This window comes from Macaca fascicularis, chromosome 6, assembly GCF_037993035.2.
Source record: "Macaca fascicularis isolate 582-1 chromosome 6, T2T-MFA8v1.1".
NCBI lineage: Eukaryota > Metazoa > Chordata > Mammalia > Primates > Cercopithecidae > Macaca > Macaca fascicularis.
Window position 1 is genome coordinate 185,343,898 of NC_088380.1, and position 26,301 is coordinate 185,370,198.

At 48.3% G+C, this 26,301-nt stretch overlaps 1 protein-coding gene across 1 annotated transcript in view; it reads right to left on the bottom strand.

The window, feature by feature from the left end:
• The window catches only part of COL23A1 (collagen type XXIII alpha 1 chain), a 368,609-nt gene that overhangs the window by 323,434 nt on the left and 18,874 nt on the right, over positions 1 to 26,301 (bottom strand). The window contains exon 2 of the mRNA XM_045394628.2: positions 14,309 to 14,375. Within this exon, the coding sequence (XP_045250563.2) occupies positions 14,309 to 14,375 (67 nt within the window). The remainder of the gene's footprint in view (positions 1 to 14,308; positions 14,376 to 26,301) is intronic.

Here is a 26,301-nt window from a genome sequence, read left to right on the forward strand (position 1 = left end):
AGGGTATATCATATTATCCCATTTTATGCACAAGGAGTTGGAGAGTTTTAGGAATTAGGTAACCGGCTCGAGTTCCCAGACGGGGGGCCCACCTGCATCCAAACCCTGACACCCCTCCCCAATGAGGCACCCTGGCTTCCAAGGAGCTGGGAGGCTGCCCGGAAGGTGCTCACCCTGCCTCTCAGCCCCGCCCTGGAAGCCTCGGGCTGAGGGGTGGCCACAGGGTCTCCATCTGGCCAGTAAGACTCTCTCCCCTCCACCTCAAGCAAAGCCACGCACACAGGAAAAAAGCAGAGGGGGAGCAAATATGTCTAAGAGGCCTTCTGTTCCCAAGGTGCGGGGACTGCCCCTCCGTTCCTAGATCCTGTTCCTGCCTAGATTCCGGAACCACCCTGCACGCCATCCTTCCCAAGCCTCAATCCTCATGCATTTCTTCCACTGCTTGGCATTTTTGTCTAGATAGGCAAAGGAGTTGGTTTCTGTTGCTAGCAACCACAGGATGCTAACTTGTTCACCAGCCATCTCAGCTCTTCTCCCAGGACCCTCCCTGGATCCCCTCCCTCCTCTCTGCTCCCAGGATGAGGGTGCAGACCCTGCAAAGCTGGCCACCTGCCCCCCAGAGCTGCCTCGTCCTGACACTGGGGGCCGTTCCAGGGCCTGGCTGTGGTGACGCGCCACTAACACTTACTGGATGATGAGGTGAAAGGACTGAGGGTTCACGAGGGCAGAGTGGGACTGGGATGAGAGAGCCAAATGCAGGGATGAAGGCAAAACAGAAAACTGTCCGGGTTTCTGCCACAGTCAATCCTGTTTGTACCGTGTAGGAAGGGCAAGTATTTCTGTCCACGACACCGCTTCCATCAGCCCCACAAGCACAGACGGCAGGCTGAGGCGACCCTGTGCCAAGGGTGAGGGCTCGGCGGGCTCACAGCAGGGACTGTGGGCACCATCTCTGCAAGGCCAGGAGCACCCGAGCTGTGGGGCAGCACAAGGGGCCTGTGTGAGGCCCCTGGAGGAACACAGGGGAGCCTGGAGACTCAAGGGCAGAGAAGCCGGAGGGAAGCCGCTCGCATGCAGACCTTCTGCTCAACCATGGAGAGAAAGCAACTCCTGGCTTTTGGGGGAGCCCTTGAACTTGAGGTTCCTTTTGCTGCCCTGTAGGTTATCGGCAGGCTGAGTGTTAAAGCTTGGGAGGCATCCCTCTGGGAGTGTCTGGGTCCACAGAGCTCCCAAACTCTGCTCAATTCAGGCAATTTGGGAAGTCAAACAGGAAATGTCAGCTGCAAAAGGTAGAGAAGGCTTTTCAGGAAAGTTATTTCTGAACTATTTCCCTGCAGGGAATACATTTCCACGACACTGAGTGGCAAGTACCCCAAGGGTATCTGATTCCCGCCAGCACCGAGCTAAATGCAAATGACTTTCAATCACCAGCCCCTGGGTGGGGCAAACTCGGAACTCAGCAGAGCCGAGCCCTGGCCTGAGTTAAGTCTATGACCAGCAGTGAGAAAAAAGGTGAGTGGCAAGAACACGGGAGAGAACACGGGTAAGAATATTGGCTCTCCTGGGCCAGATTTTGGACTTTCCAGTCTCCATAATCATGTGAGCCAATTCCTTCAAATAAATTTCTTTATGCATGCACACGTGGGCGCGCGCGCGCACACACACACACACACACACACACACACACACACACACACCCTACTGCTTCTGTTTCTCTGGGAAACCCTGGCAAATACTGTAAGGAAGAAAGAGGCCTGCTGGGCTCCCGGCTAAGGAAGGCAGTCAGCACAGCAGCATCACCCCCGGCACCGTGTGGATACAGGTAGTCAGAATCACAGTGACAAATGGCCACTCTGGCCAGGCCCTGCACTGCTGCCTCCACCTTTGTGGGGCCACTTAATCCAAGAGCTGATTGTGTATCTCCTCTCATATGTCCCATAGTCGTGCCAAAATTAACAGATCTCAACAAACTCTTAATCGTCCCCATCCTGGTCCTGCTCTCATCATGGCAACGGGCACAAGTGAGTTGCCCAACTCAAAAATCTTCCAAAAACTGGGAGTCACCCGATCTTCCTGCTCCCTCGCTCCCTCACTCAGTCCACCTCCGCGTCCTGCCAACGTCCTGTGGGAATCCCTATCCACATTGTTTGCCCATTCTTTGTGGGGTTTTTTTGTTTGTTTGAGACGGAGTCTTGTTCTGTCGCCAGGCTGGAGAGCAGCGGCGCAATCTCGGCTCCCCGCAACCTCCGTTTCCCATCTTTGCCCATTCTTCACTAGAGTCTTTGGCTTGTCCTTATTCTTGTGTAAGAGCACTTTACATCTCATGCATATTAACTATGTATTTGTTGTATGTGTTTAAATTGTTTTATCAGTTTGTCATTTATTTTCAAACTTTGTTAAGGTGGTATTTGCTTTCTACACAGAATTTTTTTAAATGTTCATCAAGCCTTTGTAATAGCAAAAACAACAAAAACTGAAATAAAAATAAATGTCCACCAGCAGGAGAGCTGAATAGTAGTATGTTTACACACTGCAACGGCACACTGCAGTGCTCCATTGCAGAAATGACAGTCACAGTAAATGACTAGACCCGCAAGCATCCATACAAATACTTCTTTTTTTTTCTTTTGAGATGGAGTCTTGCTCTGTTGCCCAGGCTGGAGTGCAATGGCGCAATCTCAGTTCACTGCAACCTCCACCTCCCGGGTTCAAGCAATTCTCCTGCCTCAGCCCCGAGTAGCTGGGATTACAGGCGCACATCACCACGCCCAGCTAATTTTTGTATTTTTAGTAGAGACAGGGTTTCACCATGTTGGTCAGGCTGGTCTCGAACTCCTGACCTCAGGTGATCCACCCACCTCGGCCTCCCAAAGTGCTGGGATTACAGGCACGAACCACCACACCCGGCCCCATACAAATACTTCTCGAAAAAAAAAAAACTGAAGGGATAAAACAGACGAAAAGACACACAAACAACAGGTAAGTATTAGGGACAATAAAATACATTGCCATGGTACACATATTTAATAAAATATAATATACAGAAAACATGCAGAAAAAGTATAGCTACCAACTCAAGACATTTGTTGCCTGGCAGAGACTAGAGGAATGGGAGAGGAACTGGTACCTTGGCTCTGTCTAAAACATTTCATTTCTTGGCCAGGCACAGAGGTTCACACCTTAATCCCAGCACTTTGGGAGGCTGAGGCAGGCAGGTCACCTGAGGTCAGGAGTTTGAGACCAGCCTGACAAACATGGTGAAACCCTGTCTCTACTAAATACAAAAAATCAGCCAGGCATGGTGACGTGCTCCTGTAATCCCCAGTTACGTGAAAAGCTGAAGCAGGAGAATCGCTTGAATCTGGGAGGCAGAGGTTGCAGTGAGCCGAGATTGCACCACTGCGCTCCAGCCTGGGCAACAAGAGCAAAACCCTGTCTCAAAAAACAAAACCACCACAAAAAAAAACCATTTCTTTAATAACAAAATAACAAACATGAGAAAATTATGTTATTCACTAAATCTAGATGAAATGGACATCAGTATTATATTCTTCTCTGTACTTTTTTATATATTTGAAACATTATGTAACGAAAATTAAAATTATTTTTTAAGTAAAGAAAGGATCCGGTTGGGTAAAAGAACGATCAGATACCTCCATGAGACTCTATTCTTGCTTTTAGTAAATTATCATAATGTGCAAATATATCATTTCTGGAATCTTAAGTGTTCTACTCCCAGGAAATTAAGAAACCTAGCAAGTTGTTTTATCTGTGTGAGCTGATCTGAGTTCATGTAACTTCACTTAGTTTTTGCCCAAATATGTAAACTAAAGATTCTTCTGTCTATACAGAAAATTTAACCTTTTAAGCTTAAAATATTCAAGAAAATGTTTTCTTCTATGGCAAGGTTTTTCAATCTGGGCACTACTAACATTTGGGGCCGGATAACTCTTTGTGGTGACGGCTGTCCTGGGCTTTAAGGACACCCAACAGCATCCCTGCCTCTACCCAGTCCATATGCCAGTAGCACCCACAACGTATGACCAACTACAAATGTCTCCAAATATTCCATGTGACCTCCCGGGGGCAAAACAGTCCCCGTTGAGAAGCACGGCTTTGTGGTTTCTGACTTCAGTGGCAGGCTTATAAAATCTACATCTACCACATAATTTTTTTTTTTTTTTTTTTTGAGACAGAGTCTCGCTCTGTCGCCCAGGCTGGAGTGCAGTGGCCGGATCTCAGCTCACTGCAAGCTCCGCCTCCCGGGTTTACGCCATTCTCCTGCCTCAGCCTCCTGAGTAGCTGGGACTACAGGCGCCCGCCACCTCGCCCAGCTAGTTTTTTTGTACTTTTTAGTAGAGACGGGGTTTCACCGTGTTAGCCAGGATGGTCTCGATCTCCTGACCTCGTGATCCGCCCGCCTCGGCCTCCCAAAATGCTGGGATTACAGGCTTGAGCCACCGGGCCCGGCCTACCGCATAATTTTAAAAAGTGATGTATTGTAGTTTTGTCGAGCCAGCCATGGTTTTATGTTTTACCTTTAGATCTTCAATCCATGTGGAATATACTCCAGCATAAGAACTGAGGCAAGAAGCCAGATATTGTGACTGCGCTGAACCTATCCCCCGGGAAAGGCCACTATAGCACATGGGTGAGCTCCTGGCACAGGGGGCGTGTGATAACGACACCCCACAGAGGAAAAGGTTGCACCTGTCACCAACAGTTGGCACGGAGTTGGCCAAGCTGGCGTCAAGACAGCTCCGGTCTGGCCGGGCGCGGTGGCTCAAGCCTGTAATCCCAGCACTTTGGGAGGCCGAGACGGGTGGATCACGAAGTCAGGAGATCGAGACCATCCTGGCTAACCCGGTGAAACCCCGTCTCTACTAAAAAATACAAAAAACTAGTCGGGCGTGGTGGCAGGTGCCTGTAGTCCCAGCTCCTCGGGAGGCTGAGGCAGGAGAATGGCGTGAACCCGGGAGGCGGAGCTTGCAGCCTGGGTGACAGAGCGAGACTCCGTCTCAAAAAAAAAAAAAAAAAAAGACAGCTCCGGTCTTGTCTCCCCAGAGTTTAGGGATTCTCTGCTACAGCTAAACCTGAGGGTGCTCTGTAAGTACCGGGTGAGTGGCAAATGCTCTAGAAATCTGTTTTTTAACAGATAGTCTACCTTTCACAGAATCTTCATCACCTCCCCAAACCAACAGCAAACCGCTCGGTTCCGGAACCATCTGGAAAATTCCGAGGGTCTTCCATTTTTGGAGAGACACACCAGAGCAGGTGGTGAACTCTGTGTGTCACTGCTCTTGGTCTGAACTTTTGTGTGCTTTCTAGTAATTTTAAAATATATATAATATAAAATATATTAATATATATTTAAATATATACATAAATTATTTTCCTTTTACATTCCTGTTCAATTTCTATAGAATTTAATGAGTATAATGAGCTCCATCTAGTGGTCACAAGAACATCTCCAAATTCCAACGGTCAGCACATAAACTTCAACATCTTTACTTACAGGACATGCTACATTTTATAACTGATAGATTCAGGTGGCTAGACTGTGCTTTAAGAGAAGATTTCTAATTATTTTTTTCCTTTCATCAGTGGGTCTTACAAATTGGTTCTTAAGGTCCACTGCCCAAAACCATGTTTATCATCTTCTCTTCCAAATGGATCCCTCTTTGAGGATTTCCTGTTTCTGCGCACCTTCCCCTCCCCAAAGGCACGGAGCTTCAGGCTTCTCTTGTCTTCTCCCATGCCCATCCACCCTGTTTGTGAGTTCTGTCCACCACATGACCCGGTGCCTCTCACAGCTGTTCCCGGCTATCAACTCTCACGGCCCTCATTCAAATTCTCATGGCCATTCAACAGAGTGTTATCAACCCTCCTCCCCGTGCCTGGCACCGTGCTAGGCTCAGGGGATGCTGCAGTGAACCAGGCAAGCTGTCTCCTGCCCTGAGCACCCCCTCCGGGGACTCTGTTGGAACGGAGTATGATCCAGTCTGTCCTTCACGCTGTTTCCAGAGCCCCCTTCTTAAAGGTAAATTCCACTCAGACACCATCAACTGCGACTCACGGAATAAAGCCTGAATCTCTCTCCAGACCCTGGACTCACCCTCCCCTCCCACTGCCACCTTCCAAACAAACAGAGTTCCCGCCAGTGCTTGGAGATCCGCTCTGCCTCCGCTCAGGATGTCAGTTTCTCAGAATGCGCCCCCCATCCCAGGCGGCTAACCTAACAACCAGTCTTCAACACCTTGCCCAACTATTGTCTTCCCCAGGAAGGAGCCTCCTCCAACCCAGATCCTCCTGACCTGGAGTGACCTCTCCCTCGTAATTTCTGTAGGACTGGTTTTTCCGTAGGACTCATCCTATTCTCCGCATCTATTCTGGGTCTTGTGTCTGTCCTTCCTTCCTCTAACAACTGGGTCTGCAATTACCTCTAGGAATCTTAGTCAATAGCTCCCCCAGGACCAGCACAAAATAGGGCAGGAGAGACAAATGAATAAATGAATGAATGAATGAATGCATGCACAAATACCTATGCATAGTGAAGCGAGGGAATTGCAACCAGCCTCCAGAGTATTCTGGTGCCCCCCGCCCAAAAATCAGAAACACAAATGACCTCCTTTTACTTGGTAGAGTCTGACATACCAAGATAGCTGCCTTATAAGCCACTCAATTTTGCCATAAACTCAAGTCAACTGAGATTTAACTCTTATAAATATATATGTATCATTTTTTAAAATTCTATAAGAAATAATCCCAAAGAGGGTAACAATTTCTTGCTTTGAAGTCCTGAGAGAGGCTGGGCAAGGTGGCTCACCCCTGTAATCCCAGCACTTTGGGAGGGGATCTTTTGAAAACAGGAGTTCAAGACCAGCCTGGGCAAAAAAAAGTGAGCCCCCAACTCGTCAAAAAAAAATTTTTTTTTTAACTTTTTTTTCAGAAGGAGTCTCATTCTGTCACCAGGCTGGGGTGCAGTGGTGTGATCTCGGCTCACTGCAACCTCTACCTCCCGGGTTCAAGTGATCCTCCTGCCTCAGTCTCCTGAGTAGTGGGCGCCCGCCACCACACCTGGCTAATTTTTGTATTTTTAGTAGAGATGGGATTTCGCCATGTTGGCCAGGACGGTCTCGATCTCCTGACTTTGTGATCCCCCACCCTTGGCCTCCCACAGTGCTGGGATTACAGGCATGAGCAATTGCACCGGCCAGGAAAAATTGTTTTAATTAATCATGGTGGCACACGCCTGTGTTCCCAGCTATTATCCCAGCCGAGGTAGGAGGATCACTTGAGCCAGGAGGTCAAGGCTGCAATGAACCATGACCGCACCACTGCACTTCTGCCTGGCCGACAGAGTAAGATCCCATCTTAAAAAAAAAAAAAAAAAAAGAGTCCTAAGAGAGCATGTACCCTTCGCTATGCTCTTTTCCAGTCAGCAAAGGCAGTAAGGCAGTACACAGGCTGAATACCAGCAACTTTTACAACTTCCGTTCCGCTCTGTGACGTTTTCCATAAACTATCAATGAAATGTATCAGATTCTGTGTAACTTCCACATTGTGCTTTATATGGTCCTAAGTGGAGTTTCACTCCTGTACGCAAACTGCCAAATGTTTTTATGGAGCAGAGGATTTCTGACTCGTATTACACTCTGGATTATTATTAATTTCTGGAAAATCACCCCATGCTGCAAGCACAGTGCCCATCCTTGGAAACCATGTCTCCGGAATACTCTGCAAGGATCCAAAAAGACACAAAAAGAAAACGACAAGGATGACAACATTCTAGAATGTTCCTGACAATGTCCGGGCAGTTTGAGCCTGGTTAGTAACAAGTGGAAACAGCGTGAGGGGCAGAAGCCCAGCCGTGCTTGAGGCCTTCTGGGCACGTGGGTGGCTGATGAGGGTTCACGGCCTCACACTTTCCCTTTCTGTTTCACTCCTGCATCACCAGCATCTTCACACCCACGTCCCAGGAGAACGTGCCAGTAAAGTCTGCCAAGTCCTTGCTCTTCCTCTCCTGAAGATTCCCAGTGGCCTCCCACTCTGTGTCTCTTCTCCTTTCCTCTCCGGCAGCTCCCAACTGATGACGACGGACCTAACAACAGACTCGCTCTGAGGACGCAGGGCCAGGCCTCGTTCTAAGCTGTCTGCATGTGTGAACCCATTTGATCCTGAAAACAATCCCCTGACACAGCTACTCTCAGAATCCCCACTTCACTTGACAGGTGGAAAACCGAGGCGCATGGAGGATAAGTCCACGTGTGAGGTCATGGAGCCGGTGAGCGACAGAGAATTGGGCCACGCAGCCTAGATGGGAAGTCAACATGCTTTCCCTTAGGCCACGCTGCCTCTTGGTGTGTTTTCTCTTTTTCTTTTTTTTGAGATGGAGTCTTGCTCTGTCGCCCAGGCTGGGGTGCAATGGCTCAATGTTGGCTCACTGCAACCTTTGCCACCTGGGTTCAAGCAATCCTCCTGCCTCAGCCTCCCGAGTAACTGGGATTACAGGCATGTGCCACTATGCCCAGTTAATTTTTGCGTTTTTAGTAGAGATGAGGTTTCGCCATGTTGGCCAGGCTGGTCTTGAACTCCTGACCTAAGGTGATCCACTGGCTTTGGCCTCCCTAAGTGCTGGGATTACAGGTGTGAGCCACTGCGCCTGGCCCTCTTGGTGTGCTTTAAGTGGAGTCAACCCTTTGGTTACACCTTTGTGGACCACCTGGCGGTGACTGGCCAGCCATCACTGGAAGGCCAGTGGTCACCTACTATTTGCGCCCAGCTATATTTGTTCTCTCTTCCGGGAAAAGATCCTAATTTTTCAGGAAGGAACCACCCTCCCCAACACCACACGCTTCTGGTATTGTCAACCCCTGGGTCCAAGAATGGTCACATGACCCACCAACGACCTGGTCCAATAACGTGCCCCACGCTCCAGGTCAGCGCAATTTTTCAAGGAGAGGCACCTGCCCCAAGCCAAGCAAATTAGGGTTCATTCTGGGGCATTAAAAAAAAATCATGGTAAAATACGCATAACATAAACCTGAGCATTTTAAAGCACGAAGTTCCGAGATTAACACGTTCACTGTGATGCACAACAACCATCCCCTCTCTCCACTTCCTGGACTTTTCATCTTTCCCAACAGAAACTCTACGCCCCTTAACCAATAACTCCCTGCATTAGTTGTCTGGGTGTGGCCATAAAAAGGTACACAGGCTGTGCGGCTTCAACAGCAGAAATGTGTTAAGGTGCTGGCAGGCTGATTTCCTTCTGAGCTCAGGGCTCAGAAAAGGGGTCTTCTCCACGTGTCTTCGCATGGCCTGCCCTCTGCACGGGTCTACATGTCCAAATCTCCTTTTATTACAGGGACAACAGTCATGAGGGCCCACCCTAAGGCCTCATGTGACCTAATCTCCAAGGTAACACTGTTCTCTCCAAATACAGTCCCATTCTGAGGCCCTGAGGGTTAGGACTTCCAGATGTGAACATGGGAGGACACAGTTCAACCCGTAACACTCCCCATGCCCCAGTTCTGAGACTTTTGGGAAAGAACAGTGCTGTATCTGCTGGGGTTGCTGAGCACATGTTATACACACCTAGAGCTACACTGGCGGCCACCTTCCCAAGCACAGGTCACTCCAGAAGAGACTGTCTGAAGACAAGCTGAGAAGAGCTGACAGAGGAGAGCGAGCCCTGAGCCCAGATGGGCCTGAAGCCAGCTGTATCTTGGACCTTTCCATTTCTAGTTTTGTGCACTAAAAATTTCCTTTTTTGCTTTATTAGTGCAGGATGATCAAATACTAATTAATGTTCTGATGCTTGTAACCCAAAGAGTGAGCGAATGCAAGGGCCAGAGTGACCCATGGCTTCAGGACACGCAGGGTGGGACCACAAGGCAGTTATTTACAAGGCAGAGTCAAGATTCAAGCCCAGGTTCCCAGGATCCAAGATGCTGGCCCTCACCTGTTCTCTGGGATGCCCCCGAGTCACTACTGTTCACAGCACGGGTGGAGGCCGGGCCACAGGGCAGCCCCCAGGGGTAGGCTTCAGGACCCACCTGGCCACAGCCCTCCCTGCAGCAGCCTGTGTTTGCTGCCCTAAGCCCAGCTTCTCCCCATAGACCGAGGGCTCCAGTCCTTCAGTCAACACCCTCAGGCCTGCAGCGTGCCTGGCAGAACAAAGCACAAGGAAGTCAGACAACAGGCTACACAGCAGGCCTTCTTCCCTCCACTGCAGGACGCATGCAGCCCTGTCTGAACAACACAGCGTCGGAAATGACCCAAATGTCCTTGGCGGGGCTGGCCAAGTGCATTACAGGGCATCCCAACGGCACGGCCAGATTCTTTCCTGGACCAAAACAAGGCAGCAGCTGTCTCTGATACACAGACGGGCACAGACCACCTCAAAGAGACACGGCAAGCCCATGAAAAAGAGCCCATGAAAAACAATGCGGGACACCTGTTGGAGGAGGAGGAGGAGGAGGAGGAGTTACTACTTTAAAATTAGCTGAAATGGGCCAGGCGTGATGGCTCACGCCTATAATCCCAGCACTTTGGGAGGTTGAGGTGGGTGGATCGCCTGAGGTCAGGAGTTTGAGACCAGCCTGACCAACATGGTGAAACCCCATCTCTACTAAAAATACAAAAATTAGCTGGGCGTGGTGGCGGGCGTCTGTAGTCCCAGCTAGTTGGGAGGCTGAGGCAGAAGAATTGCTTGAACCTGGGAGGTGGAGGTTGCAGTGAGCCGAGATCGCACAACTGCACTCCAGCCTGGGTGACAAGAGCGAAACTCTGTCAAATAATATAAAAGAAAATTTAAAAGCTGAGTGTGGTGGCTCATGCCTGTAGTCCAGCACTTTGGGAGGCTGAGGCAGGTGGATCAACTGAGGTCAGGAGTTCAAGACCAGCCTGGCCCACATGACGAAACCCCGTCTCTACTAAAAAATTAGCTGGGCACGGTGATGGGAGCCTGTAATCTCAGCTACTTGGGAGGCTGAGGCAGGAGAATCGCTTGAACATGGGAGGCAGAGGCTGCAGTGAGCTGAGATTGCGTCATTGCCCGCCAGCCTGGGCAACAAGAGTGAAACTCCATCTCAAAAATAAATAAAACAAAATAAAAAGTAAAATAAAATAAGACATAGGGCTGCCGCGGCAACAAATTACCACAAGCTCTCCCAGTTCTGGGGGCAAGAAGTCCAAGGTGCCTGCGGGTGGGCTCCTCAGGGAGAGTCCCTCCCACACCCCTCCGTAGCTCTGGAGGCTGCCGGCATTGTGGTGTTTCTCGGTTGGCACATGCAGCATGCCAGTCCCCACTCACCAATCCCCACTCTGCAGTCATCTAGCCCCCTGGTTTGTGCTTCTCTGTCTCCAATCTCTCCTTGCCTCTTCTAAGGACAATTGGCATTGTATGTAGACACACCCTAAATGCTGAATGACCTATTCTGAGATCCCTGATTACCCCTGCAAAGACCCTATTTTCCAAGGTCATATTCACAGCTACTGGGGGTTAGGACTTGGACATATTTTTTGAGGGCAACAGGATTCACCCCACTACACTATTTTATTGAGGAGAGTAAGGCTCACCAGAGCCAGCTCAGGCCCCCCTGCCAGTCCTCCTGCCAGCGATATCCACTGGCTGGGGCAAGAGAGAAGCCCCTGCCACCACGCTCAGCCTCACAATGGGGGGCACATCCAGAAAAGCCACCCCTCCTCTGGCCTTGCTTATCTGCCTGCTGCAGGCCAGGATCCAACAAAAGATTCCGCTGACTCCCGGGCTGCTGCATGGGGAGCTGCGGCCAGCTCTAATCAGACGGGGAGCCCCGCTGCAGAACACGGTCTGTGTCTCCACACCCCAAACGCCCGCAGGACACGCTGGAGCCTTGCAGCCTTGGAGCCGGGCAGAAGAGGAATGAGTGAGGACTTCTGGTGTTGGAGGCAAGGGCCTCTGTTCTTTATAAGACAAGGGGCTCATGTGCTAGCCTGCTGGGGAATAGCATTCATGAAGGCTCCAGTCTAAAGGGCTCGCGAGGTGATGGGAGAGAAAGTGCAGGCATGGACATGGGTGTGCTGAGGGGTCTGGCTAGGGTTGTCGTGCTGCACCCCAGGTCCACACTGACCACACCTGCCAGGACGGCCTCCATCAGAGCCTGGAGTTCCTGGGACAGCATGAGCACGGTGCTGATGGCCAGCAGGGGCTTCCCAGGGAGCAGGGAAGTCCACCATGCCTTCCTCTCAGTGGGACTGGAGGCTCTGACCATCCCTTCAGTCTCCCATGGTCTTCCCCAGACCTTCTTGGGAGCCTCTTTCTAGAGGAGTTCAGGTCCCCTGTTCCCTGCTCCCTACTTCTGATGGAAGGCAGGACACAGGTCCATCTGTAGTCACTGGCTTTAACTTATACCTTCTCCATAACCTCAGAAAGCCCCCCAGAGCCTGCTTCAAGGTGTTATCATTTACTGATAAAGACCCTCCGTGCTAGTAAGGGGCAGACCCAAGATGTGGCCCCAGTTCGGACTGATCCGGGAGCTCCATGCCAGTCGGCATCCCCCTTCTCCCACTCTCCATCCATCATCTGTCCTGGGGACTTTCAAGCCTTCTGTCGGTAACCCACAGCAAGAAACCGGTCTCACGCCACCCACGTCCAATCCACAAATACTAATAGCCAAAACCAAAATCTCACTTGGGCGTTTTTCATTCCAGACTTCTATGCGAGTTCAGAGTTTCATGCTAGTGGTTGCTGGCGGCACCCAACTAAACTGATGTGGTATCTCACAAATGGGGTGTGACTCCCAGTTCAAAAAACACACACATAGGTATGCATCCAAATAACACTCAGAAAGAGGGGGACCAAAAAGAAGGATTGTTGGCATTTTACACATTTTGCAGATCATCTAAAAATCCATTTGTGGATGTGAATTTTTCCTCCCATTTAATTGCAATTTCTGACTCTTTTTTCTTTTTTTTCTTTTTTTTTATGGAGTCTCACTCTGTCACCCAGGCTGGAGTGCAATGGCGCAATCTTAGCTCACTGCAACCTTCGCCTCCCGGGTTGAAGCAATTCTCCTACCTCAGCCTCCTGAGTAGCTGGGACTACAGGCACGTGCCACCACGCCTGGCTAATTTTTTATATTTTTAGTAGAGACGGGGTTTCACCACGTTGGCCAGACTGCTCTCGAACTCCTGACCTCAGGTGATCCGCCCGCCTCGGCCTCCCAAAGTGCTGGGATTGCAGGCATGAGCCACTGCACCCAGCCACAATTTATGACTTCTTGATCTGTGAATAGAGTCATTCCCTTGTCAAATCCTCTTTCTCTTATTAAAACCTCAGAAGTCCTATAAGGCTAGCTCAAGCTCAACCACAAAAATCATCTCCCACCCAGCCCTCACAGACAGAAGTTTCACACCATGAGACTCACCTTTGCAGAAATCTCGGGGCATCTCCCAACCCTGGGATGTTAGTGAGTTCGGTTTCTGGACCACTTGGCTAATGGAAGGAATGACAGTGAGGACAAGGGACACTGCACAGTTCCTGTGTTCTCTGGACCAATAACAAAAGTCACCTTTCCCTGCATGTCGAGAAGTCTGAGATACATCACGATTTTCCACTCATTCACTGGTATTAGACATCATTCTAAAGGAGGCTCATTCTAACTCTGAAAACACCAGCGTTAGAGACCACACAAAGCTCCCCTGAGGACAGCCAGGAGACCTGTTATGAGCCTAGATTTAAGCCATGTAGATTAGGAGTCAACAATTCCTGGTTTCATTCACAGCCATGCGGATCTACACCAGCAAAACCAGAGAAAGTCCATGATAATCTGAATAATTCAGACCTCGTTTCCTGTTTCCTTCCTCTGCCTCCATCGCAAGAAATGAAAACAAGAAGCCTACGTCCACTAGATTATTTATCCACCTTCTGCACATCTGACATAGAGCTCTGGTCGCAATGTTGGTGCAGTGGGGGCGACTGGTGTTCCAGGCTGTCACCTCCCATCAGTTCACACCCCTTTCTCCATCTTTGAAATGCGCCAGCTGCTACTCCCTTACCATCTAAGTCTTTAGGCAGCTAAGTCATCTCTGACGATGTCTTAGCTCCTCCACCAATACCACCCAGCAAACCGAGTCAGTTTACTTTGCTGGAAACTGACCAGAGAGCCTACCAGGGTCAACGTGGGAAGAAAAGGCCCCAGAACAGTGCACGAAGACGACGGCCTGACACCCCAGTCCACCTTCTAGACCATGCTGTTCCCAGCAATCCCAAGCAAATGGCGGCGGCAGGCAGGAGGCAGAAGGGAGCTCAACCTTCACTTACCTGGGGGGCAGACACATTCGGATGGGGCTTCCCGAACAGTCCGGAGCTTCACTAGTCCGTCCAACTTCTGAGTCGGAAAAAAAAAAAAAGAAAAAAAAAAACAAAGAAAGAATGAGTTTCAGAACAGAGAGGGGTAAGAGTGGAAACATCAGCAAAAACAAATGTATCTAAACCATCTACAGTGCTGGGGGTGTCTTTGAGACCATCTCTCAAAAGATCATTAAAATTCTACAGGGAATTTTAGAATGAGAAAAAACAAACACAAACACTAAACAGTTACTGGTGAGTCCCTGAAAAGGTGGCAGGTTTCTGCTTTGTTACAGCATTTTCAAATAGAATACCAAGAGTTACGAACAACAGAAATAGCTTCCTGCAAGTCAAGAAAAGCCACAGCGACCACCACTCCTGAAGGGAGCGAGGCTGGGGCTGAGGGAGGCCTGGGGAGGGCAGATCAAAGCTAGTCCTCCAGGCGGCTTTCTGCACTCACAAGGCCACCCCGTTCACACCCGGGAAGTCCCCAAACCCCATGGCTGCAGCCCCTCCCAGCCCACGGGCCCGGCACCTGATGGCCCGGGCTAAATCACCCTGATGAAAACATTTTCCTTTGTTGTTTTCTGTTTTCCATTTTCCTTACTTACCAGTGGGGATCCTTGGCCTAGAAAATTTGGTTCAGTAAAATTTAACAAGAATCCCTACACATGCCCAGCCCTGTGCCAGATTTGGGTGAAAGGAAAAGAATCACCACAGAAAGAGGGTCAAAAGGCACAGCTCCCCTACAATGCAGGGATTGCTCTGGCAGGCTCCTGGCCCAGTGAAACCCTATGGGCACCTCTGAGGCCAGAACAAATGGTCCCTGCCTCACAGACGAGGAACGCAAGCTTGGAAAAAAGAAATTTGTCCTGCATCCCAAATCTAGGTTTAGAGGAATGAAGCAATTGGCCCAAATCCCAAAACTAGCCAGAACTTGAGTCCCAATGAAGATACACAGTCTTAACCTTTCTCTAGGAGGGAAAAAATCCCCCTAAAAGCAAAACAAAGCAGAGCACAAATCCGTGCAGACCTAAGTGAAGAGTACAGTGCTACCATAAGAGCAGAGGGCTTCATGTTCAAACGCTGAACAGTAATTTTTAAGCACTGCTTTAGAGGAGGAGAGAAGGGCACCCCTTGGTCTTGAACTCTTGACCACCAAGCCTGGAATTTGCATAGAGGACAAGACCCCAGCCAGGCCCTGCCTGCCTCTGACTGGAACATCCCAGGACCAGGAGACTTCACCAGGGCACCTCCAGCCACCGGAAAGGCAGTTCCATTTCACCTCCCATTTCATCCTCATTTTACAGACGGGCAGCAAGAGGCACAGAGAGCCAAGCAGCTCCTATAACAGAGGAAGTTACCATGGTGTAAGTGTGTCGGGGTTGGGTCCTGCTGGTGGGTTCGTGGCCTCGCTGACTTCAAGAATGGAGCCGCAGCGTGGTGGCAGGTGCCTATAATCCCAGCTACTCCGGAGACTGAGGCTGGAGAACTGCTTTAACCCAAGAGGCAGAGGTTGCAGTGAGCCGAGGTCGCGCCCACTGCACTCAAGACTGGGTGCCAGAGCGAGACTTCACCTCAAAAAAAAAACAAAAAACAAAAAACAAAAAAAAAAAGAATGGAGCCGCACGCCAGACGCTGTGGCTCACGCCTGTAATCCCAACACTTGGGGAGGCGGAGGCGAGCGGATTACCAATGTCAGGAGATCGAGACCATCCTGGCTAAGACGGTGAAACCCCGTCTCTACTAAAAATACAAAAAATTATAGCCGGGCGCGGTGGCGGCGCCTGTAGTCCCGGCTACTCGGGAGGCTGAGGCAGGAGAAGGGCGGGAACCCGGGAGGCGGAGCTTGCAGTGAGCCGAGATAGCGCCACTGCACTCCAGCCTGGGCGACAGAGCGAGACTCCCTCAAATAAAAAAGGATGGAGTTGTGGACTTTCGCAGTGAGTGTTACAGCTCTTAAAGAGGGCATTGACACAAAGAGTGAGCAGCAGGGAGAGTTACTGTGAAGAGTTACTTTGTTCTTTAACAAAGATCCCACAACCTTAAGGACCCGTTCACACTGCTGCAGAGTGTGTTGGCCAGGGGAGCAGCTTTTATTCCGTTATTTGTCCCCGCCCATGTCCTGCTGATTGGTCCATTTTACAGAGTGCTGATTGGTCCATTTTGCAGAGTGCTGATTGGTCCATTTTACAAACCTCTAGCTAGCTACAGAGCACTGATTGGTGCGTTTTTACAAAGCACTGATTGGTGCATTTTACAAACCTCTTCTAGGAAAAGTTCTCCAAGTTCCCACTTGACCCAGAAAGTCCAGCTGACTTCACCTCTCAAAAGCAATATCAGGGCAGCCGGAGGGTTACTCCAGGGGGTACCTTTAGGCACACTCACTCTTCCATCATCACTGCACTCCCCAGCCCTGACTCTGCAAGCCCTTGGCTTGCCCTGTAAATCGGAATCTGGCTAGGCCTCTGGATGCCAGGCTCCCAGGTGCTCGCAGGGACTGGACCTGCCACTCACTACTGTTCTGGATGGAGCTGCCCAGCTGTCCCACAGGGACCTTGTGAGCAGCCTGGGCCAGCCCCCAGCCTCCAGAGGCCCCCTGCAGCCTGTGGGTGAGAGCTGCTCCACCCTAGCGCGGCAGACACTACCCCTACTCATCCCCACTCCCAGCAGGGCTGCCTAGGGTGGAGTCCATGAGGGGCTGAGGCTTTTGCACAGAATGGAGCACAGTGGCCACACCTGTCCCAGTTGAATGGCGGGCCCATGCAAAAGCTGCAGCCTTGAGCCGGACCTCAGAACTCACTCGGTTTTGTTTTGTTTTTTTGAGACGAGGTCTCACTCTGTCATCCAGGCTGGAGTGCAGTGGCACAATCTCCACTTACTGCAGCCTCAACCGCTCAGGCTCAAGCAATCCTCCCACTTCAGCCTCCTGAGTAGCTGGATATACAGGCATGTACCACTACACTCGGCTAATTTTTAAATTTTTTGTAGAGACAGGGTTTCACTATGTTGCCCAGGCTGGTCCCAAATTCCTGGGCTCAAGCAATCCTCCTGCCTCTCAGAGTGCTGGGATTACAGGCATTGAGTCACCGCGCCCAGCCAGAACTCACTTTTTTCCCCATTGCATTTGCAGATATTAAAGCAGATTTCAAAATATACTTGGAGAAGAAACCCAACGTTTTAGTTTAAGCCAGTCAATCTGTGTGAGAAGCTCTCATCTGTTTTTATCAGTGCTAGACAGGACAGAAAGGACTTCCACACTAATTTCATTTTTTAAACAAAAGCATTTCATGCCAAAAACAATTCACTTCTAACAACTGCTGTCACACTTGGGCTACTGCTATCACATCTGAACCTCTCTCCTGAAGGGGGAGAAGGATTTTATCAACTACTGATAGGAAACACAATTACTTTTAAGCTACTCTTACCTTAAAATAAAAAGCTAGGTACTGTTAATGCTAGTGGCGGGATCATAGGTTACTGGGATTGCACTTGTCATTTATCCTAACTCCCTTTGTGCTTTTGTTTCTCTAGATTAGATGGTGAATCTGTAAAGTTTTCTCTCCTGGATCCCTCACCTCCCCCACCTCCAGGTCCCTCACTTTCTGTGTCCTGACTAAGAATACAAAGCGAAATGTTTGAATTAGAAACCCAATCTCACAATCTTTACTTCATGCTCTTTTTTTTTTTTTAATCCTAAGAAAATATTCCTTTGTGTCCAGGTTTGTAAAAATGACTTACAAGCCTCAACATTTTATATTCAATTATCTGGCAGCACCCCCATCATCTGCAAACAATATGGTCCTGGTTTTACATATGCAAACAAGTCCTGACTCTAAAAGTAAATAAAGGATGAGTTTCTGAGAAAAGACAAGAGACTTTGGGTGAGTTCCCTTCTAGAAGAACTGGGAAGGAGAACTTGAAGTCTGGGGGAGGGGTGGCAAGAGCTCAGGGAATCAGGGAAATCTGGTTTTTAAAACAGCATTCGTGACATAGTCAAGAGGATACGTTTATGAATGATCTGTTGGGGCACTAGTCTTGAACACTTCACCAGATGTTCGATCACATCCTCAAGTGGTTTTTTGTTCTGAGGAAATATAGACTGACAAGCAAAAGAAAGATGCAATGATTTATTCCTGTAAAGTGCTGTAAATAATTAAGACATTTCTATCCTTTGACTAAAAATTCCTACTCTGGGGAATATATCCTAAGGAAATAAATCAGCAGAAGCAAAACATGATATTTATGAAGAAGTTGCACTGTAAAACAGTGGGAATGGTTTAGTGAAAGATGTGGAATCCCCTTGATGCAGCTGTGACATCAGGAAATAGCATTATGAAAACTGTATAGCAACAAGGAAAAATGCTTATGCTACAATAAATAACATGTCTACATTGACGTAGAAACACAGGCATGGGGGAACAGCAACTAACAAAACAACCCAGGTGGGTGTTGGAATGATGGTGATTTACTTCTTTCTGGGTTGTTGTAATATCATCTTCTCAGTGAAAAACAAAAAAGCCTGAAAGTAGAAGAGACAATGTAAACCCTTGAAATCTTCCTGCTGAGGGCAATTTCAGAGCAATGGACTCCGTCTCCCCAGGGAGCCCCAGCTCCAGGACCCATCCTGTGAATACACGCACACCACAAACACCAGAGGAAGCGCTTGTCAAGAACCAAATGCTGACCACAAGCACAGCTTCTCTGCTCTCGGTCTACCCGCTTATGAAGAGCCAGTTCAAGCCTTCTCACCACCACGAGCAACCCGCGGGGACTTCCTTTCCGAACCCCTTTAAACGTTCTCTTTTGATACCCCACCACGATGATGATGATGACAAATACAACCGAAGTATTATTATCAAGACTGGATTACTTGGCCGGGCGCGGTGGCTCAAGCCTGTAATCCCAGCACTTTGGGAGGCCGAGGCGGGCGGATCACGAGGTCAGGAGATCGAGACCATCCTGGCTAACATGGTGAAACCCCGTCTCTACTAAAAATACAAAAAACTAGCCGGGCGAGGTGGCGGGCGCCTGTAGTCTCAGCTACTTGGGAGGCTGAGGCAGGAGAATGGCGTGAACCCGGGAGACGGAGCTTGCAGTGAGCCGAGATCACGCCACTGCACTCCAGCCTGGGAGACACAGCGAGACTCCGTCTCAAAAAAAAAAAAAAAAGACTGGATTACTTATTACGGGCCAGACACTGCGCCAATTGCTATTATCTTATCTATTCCTCCCGATAACCCCCATGAGGCTGGGATTCTTATTACCCCCATTTACAGATGGGAAAATTGAGACAGAAAGAGAAGTGTCAGGGCTGGATTTAAATCCTGGTAGCAAGTGACACGGATCACAAGGCATGACAACCTCTGCTCCCAAGTAACGTTCCTATCTACAAACATTCTTTAAAGCGATCAGGGTTGGGCGCGGTGGCTCACACCTATAATCCCAGCACTTTGGGAGGCCGAGGCAGGCAGATCACCTGAGGTCTGGAGAGTTCGTGACTAGCCTGGCCAAAATGGTGACACCCCATCTCTACTAAAAAATACAAAAAAAAAAAAAAATTAGCTGGGCGTAGTGGCACACACCTGTAGTCCCAGACACTCAAGAGGCTGAGGCAGGAGAATCATTTGAACCCGGGAGGCAGAGGTTGCAGTGAGTGAGATTGTGTCATTGCACTCTAGCCTGGGCAACAAGAGCAAGGCTCCATCTCAAAAAATAAATAATAAAAATAAAGTTGCTATCAGAAGCCAAGCCATACATAACTCAGACAGAAACCAGCACAATGTCTGCAAAAGGTTGGGAGAGTGGCAGGAATTAACTACAAGGGCAGCATGGAGGAGATTAAGGGTGACAGAACTGTTGTGTGTTGTCCTGGGGTGGCGGACACATGATTATGCATTTGTCAAAAACCATAGGACTGTCCATCCCAAAGAGTGACCTGTAATGAATACCAATTACAAACCAAAAGTCAGGATGCTGGAGAAACCCACGCTAGAGTAACAAATCTGACTATATTAAAGTTGCATGACATCACCTCACTGAAGGTTGGGGAAAAGTGTAGCTGACCTAAGTAACGTTGCAAAATGGTGTTTTCATTGAAAACTCTAAGGCTGGCCAGGTGTGGTGGCTCATGCCTGTAATCCCAGCACTTTGGGAGGCAGAGGTGGGAGGATCACCTGAGGTCAGGAGTTCAAGACCAGTCTGGGCAACGTGGTGAAACCCCCTCTCTACTAAAAATAGAAAAATCAGCCTGATGTGGTGGCACACATCTGTATTCCCAACTACTTGGGAGGCGGAGGCAAGAGAATCACTTGAACCCAGGAGGCAGTTTGCTGTGAGCCAAGATCGTGCCACTGCACTCCAGCCTGGGCAACAGAGTGAGACTCTGTCTCAAAAAAAAAAAAAAAGAGAGAGAGAGAGAGAAAAGAAAACTCTAAGGCTGAAGACAAAAGGAATCTGATGTCAACACTGTACTCTAGCTAGGAGGTAACGATGTTTCTCACAGGGATTCAGGTTAGCAATTTTGAAACTACTTTCTATACACATTAGGGTTGAACAGATAAGTAAACAAACTATGAGTAATGAGAGCCAGGTTTCTCACTGTCCAAGAAAGAAGTTACAAATAAGCAAAGGAGGAAAGCTACAGTGAACCCTGTGGTGCTGAATCAGAATCAAAGACAAAACTATGAGGTCATGTTCATGTTCTGTATACAGATAGATAGATAACAGAAATAATCACAGATACGTGCATATAGAGGAGTCAATATACATGTTTCTATGCCCTCCCTCTGTCTGCAGAGAACTTCTACAAACAGTCATACCCTGGTAGTAACAAGCACACACAGTACCCAGATCTTGGTCTCTAATATCATTCTCCAATAAAAGGAACCAGGGCTTCTTGGAGAGATGAGAAATGAGAAATTCTAGGGCCAAGGCAGAAAAACCACAAGATGAGCCTGGAGTCTGACAGAGCCAGAAAGTAAGGAAGTGCTTAAGAGGGGTTGGGGTCGGGGCACTCATCAAAGAAATATAAGAACCAACCTGAAAGGCTGGGCGCGGTGGCTCACGCCTGGAATCCCAGCAATGTGGGATGCCGGGACCGGCAGATTACTTGAGGGAAGGAGTTCAAGACCAGCCTTGCCAACATGGTGAAACCCTGTCTCTATTAAAAATACAAAAATTAGCCAGGCATGGTGGAGCACGCCTGTAATCCCAGCTACTTGGGAGGCTGAGGCACAAGAATTGCTTGAACCTAGGAGACGGAGGTTGCAGTGAGCAGAGATTGTGCCACTGCACTCCAGCCTGAAAACCAACCTGAATGAGCTTAGAATGGCCAAAGTTGAAACAATTTAAGCAACAAAATAAATAATGCAGTGTGGTCTTATAACGCAAAGAATAAATTAAATATCCTTGAGTCTATAGTGATATTAATGATTAAATAAATAAATGGAGAGAAGAGATAAAACTTCCTTACAGAATTCCAAACATATATGTAAATACTTCCCCCTTCCTGGAGGTGAAGCTAACTTCCCCTCTCTGCTTGGGCTCTAACCCATGGGCTCGAGTTAAACAAGAAAGCTGGCAGATTTCCCTTCCCTTAACCAAGTGATCAAGGTTAATGTCACAGGAATACCTCATTCTGGCCCCATGGGCCCCCGATAGGATGCCATGAACGTGGCAATCCACCTCAGTGGGATTCTTTCCAAACGCTGCTCATGAGGAGTATTAGACTATCCCAAATTGTGGGACATTCTATAAAACACCTGCTCAATGTCTCAAAACTGTCAAGGCCATGCAAAGCAAGGGAAGACTGAGAAATGGTCATAGATCGGAAGAGACTAAGAAGACAGCACAACTAAATGCAGTGTGTGTCCTAGATGGACCCTGGAATAGGAGAAGGACATTAGAGAGAAGAAATGGGTGAAATCTAAATAAGGTGTAGTTTAGTTTTAAAAAAAAAAAAAAAAAAGCACAATCACAAAGTCACTTACCACTAACTAAGATATAGCCTTGTTCTTTTTAAGAAAGATCTATTTTTTAACTGGGAGGTGAAATTCACATAACTATTAACATAAAATTAACCATTTTAAAGTGAACAATTCAGTGGCATTAAGTAGATTCATAATGTTGTACAATCACGCCCTCTATCTACTTTCAAAACAGTCGTCACCCCAAAAGGAACTCCTATATCCTTTCCTCCCCAGCCCCAGCCCCAGCCCCCACCAGTCTGCTTTGTTTCTATGGGATTTACCTATTCTGTATATTTCACATAAGCAGAGTCAACACCACTTGTGATTTCCTTGCCCTTTGTCTGGTTCCTTTCACTCAGCATGATGTGTTTGAGACTCATCCACACTGGCATGGATCATTCATTCTTTTTATGACTGAATAATATTGCATTGTGTCTACACTACCATTTGCTTATCCATTCACTGATGAATATCTGGGCACTTTCCAGCTTTTGGCTCTTGTGTATAGTGCTGCTGTGAACATAAGTCTACTTTTATTTGAGTATCTGTTTTCAACTCTTTGGGGTATAAACCTGGGAGTGGAATTGCTACATCATATGGTAATTTCACATTTAATTTTTTGAGGATCCCACCAAACTCTTTTCCATAGTGGCTGAGTCATTTTACATTGCCACCAGCAACGTATGGCAGTTCCAATTTCTCCACATTCTTGCCAAAAGATCCTAGTGGATGTGATACGGTGTATCATTGTGGTTTCGATTTACATTTCCCTAATGACAAATGATGTCGAGATGCTTTTCATGTCTTTGTTGGTCATCTGTATATCCTGTTTGAAGAAACGTCTGTTCAAGTCCTTTGCCCATGCTAAAATTGGGTTGTGTGTAGTTTTGTTGTTGAACTGTAGGAGCTCTTTATAGATTCTGTATACTAGACCCTAATCAGATATAGGACTTGTGAATATTTTCTCACATAACAGATCAATTCTTGATCAGGATTCTAACCACCTGCAACCAAGATGCAATATGAGTGTGTTAACATCATCTTGAATGTTGGTGGAAGTTTTCCAACCGTTTCGTGCTGGTCTTCACATTAGTCCTTATTGAGATCTCGCTACAATATAAGTGGGATATTGTTACGAATATATTTGATCTGATCCTCTTTAGTTAACAGTATTTGTTTTCTATTGTTCTATAACAAATGCCACAAAGTTAGCAGTTTAAATACACATTGACTATATTACAGTTTGTGTGGTCAGAGGCTGGGCATAACTGCAGTTGGTCTCTGCTCAGGTTCTCACAGGCTGAAATCAATGAGTCAGCTGGGGGGTTTCTTCCTGGAGCTCCGAGTCCTCCTCTCTCAAGTTCCTGTGGTTCTTCGTGGTTTAGCAGGAAGGCCTCATCCTCTTGCTGGCTGTTGGCTGGGGGCTCTCAGTTCCCAGAGGCAGCTCACGGTTTCCTGCCATGCAGCTCCTCCACACCCCTTCATGCTGCACATCCCTGACCTCAGGAGGGGCCTCATCCCTTTGAAGCGCTCACTTGCTTAAGTCAAGGCCACTGAATAATCTCCTTTTTCACTAACTCAAAGTCGAGTGATTCATTAGTAACTGAATCATAGGAGGACAGCCCATCATACCCACGGGCTCTGCCTGCACTGGAGAGGAGGGAACTGTACAAAGTCTATCCACCAGGGAGCAGGAATCTTGGAGACCATCTTAGAACTCTGCCTGTCACAGTATCACAATTCATTCCTTTTTCTTTTTCTTTTCTTTTTTTCTTTTGAAACAGAGTCTTGCTCTGTCACCCAGGCTGGAGTGTAGTGGCACCACCATGGCTCACTGCAGCCTCGACCTCCTGGGCTCATCCTCCCGCCTCAGCCTCCCAAGTAGTTGGGACTACAAGAGCCACCAAGTCAGGTTAATTTTTCTATCTTTTGTAGAGACCAGGTTTCATCACGTTGCCCAGGATGATCTCAAACTCCTGAGCTCAAGTGATCCGCCCGCCTCGGCCTCCCAAAGTGCTGGGATTACAGGTGTGAGCCACTGTGCCTGGCCTAATTTCTTACTTTTGACAAATATACTATGGTTATGTACATATGTACAGTTTGTACGTATGTTTTTCTACATTAGTACATTCGTTTTTCTACAAATCTAAAATCACCCCCACATTTTAAAAAGACCACATCGTGAATTTACACTTACAGGCAAGACAGAGTGGCAATGACTAGATTTGCCCTTCTGCCTAAACAACATCAACAACAAAACCCACAAATGTATTCCTGCATATAAAACAATAATTTTGAAGATGCTAGGGCCAGGCAGGCAAGGACAGTGATCTCTGAGACAGGCACAACTGCTCCAGCTTCCCACCTGGGGAGTGGCCAGGCTACGCACATGGAGGGGGGACACGGGTGGTGCCTGGCAGCCTCCCGAATTGAAGACATGGGGCTGGGAGCCAAGGTTGGCCGAGGCAGTCAGAGTGCACAGAACAGAGGACCAGAGAGATGAAAGCCACCAAGATCTGCTGAGGATCCCCTTCGAGCAGGAGGCAGAGGGCCTAATCGGCCCCTGGAGGCGAGGAAATGACTGAGGTCAGGGAAAGAACCGCCCAAAAGGATTCCAGGGCACCACAGACAGCACTCACACAGGGGCCAGGAGAACGCTCGTTCCCACCAGCCAGCCCAGGAAACCTCACAATCCACTGTCAGAAAGTACTGAGGAGAGGCCTGGCATGGTGTTTCACACCTGTAATCCCAGCACTTTCGGAGGCCGAGGCAAGTGGATTACCCGAGGTCAGGAGTTCAAGACCAGCCTGGCCAACATGATGACATCCGGTCTCTACTAAAAATACAAAAATTAGCCAGGCAGAGTGGCGGGTGCTTGTAATCCCAGCTACTTGGGAGGCTGAGGCAGGAGAATCACTTGAACCCGGGAGGCAGAGGTTGCAGTGAGCCGAGATCGTACCGCTGCACTCCAGCCTGGGTGACAGAGTGATCAGAGTGAGACTCCATCTCAATAAATAAATAAATAAATAAATAAATAAATACTGAGGGGAATACCAGGAAGGGCCCTGCCTTGCCAGTAGGGAAGAGTTAACCCTAGGGCCTCAGTGAAACACTGCTCTAGTCCCACCTAACAGATCCCAACGAGACCCTAAAGGACCAAACTATTTCCAAGTAACTTAATTGTGGCATCACACAGCCCAGGAATAGATATACAAATGCAAAAATATTCAGCATCTCGTGAGGTAAAATTCATCATGTCTGGCAGAGGAATAAGAAGTTTCGGCCGGGCGCGGTGGCTCACGCCTGTAATCCCAGCACTTTGGGAGGCCGAGGCGGGCGGATCACAAGGTCAGGAGATCGAGACCATCCTGGCTAACACTGTGAAACCCCGTCTCTACTAAAAAAATGCAAAAAATTAGCCGGGCGAGGCGGCGGGCGCCTGTAGTCCCAGCTACTCGGGAGGCTGAGGCAGGAGAATGGCGTGAACCCGGGAGGCGGAGCTTGCAGTGAGCCTAGATCGCGCCACCGCACTCCAGCCTGGGCGACTAAGCGAGACTCTGTCTCAAAAAAAAAAAAAAAAAAAAAGAAGTTTCCTGCAGGAAAATAGGCCCTATAATGAAAAAAAAATTAATCAATTGAAACTGGCCCAAAACCGTCACAGACGTTAGAATTAGCACACAAAGACATTTAAAAAAAGTATTATAACCGCACTGCCTATGTGCAAAAAGCTAAGCAGAGACAACAAAGTATTTAAAAGACTGAAACTGAAATTCCAGAGATGAAATTTCATCAGGTCTGAGATGAAAAATATGGTGGAAGGGATTAATGGCAGATGAGACGTTGCCAAAGAAAAGATTATAAACTTGAAGACAGCAAGAGAAACTACCTAAAATGAACACACAGAGGAAGAATTATTTTTAAAAGGAAAAGACAAAGAAGAGGGCTAGTGAACTGCGGGACTTCGAGCGGCCAGAATATGTGTAACTGGAGTCACCA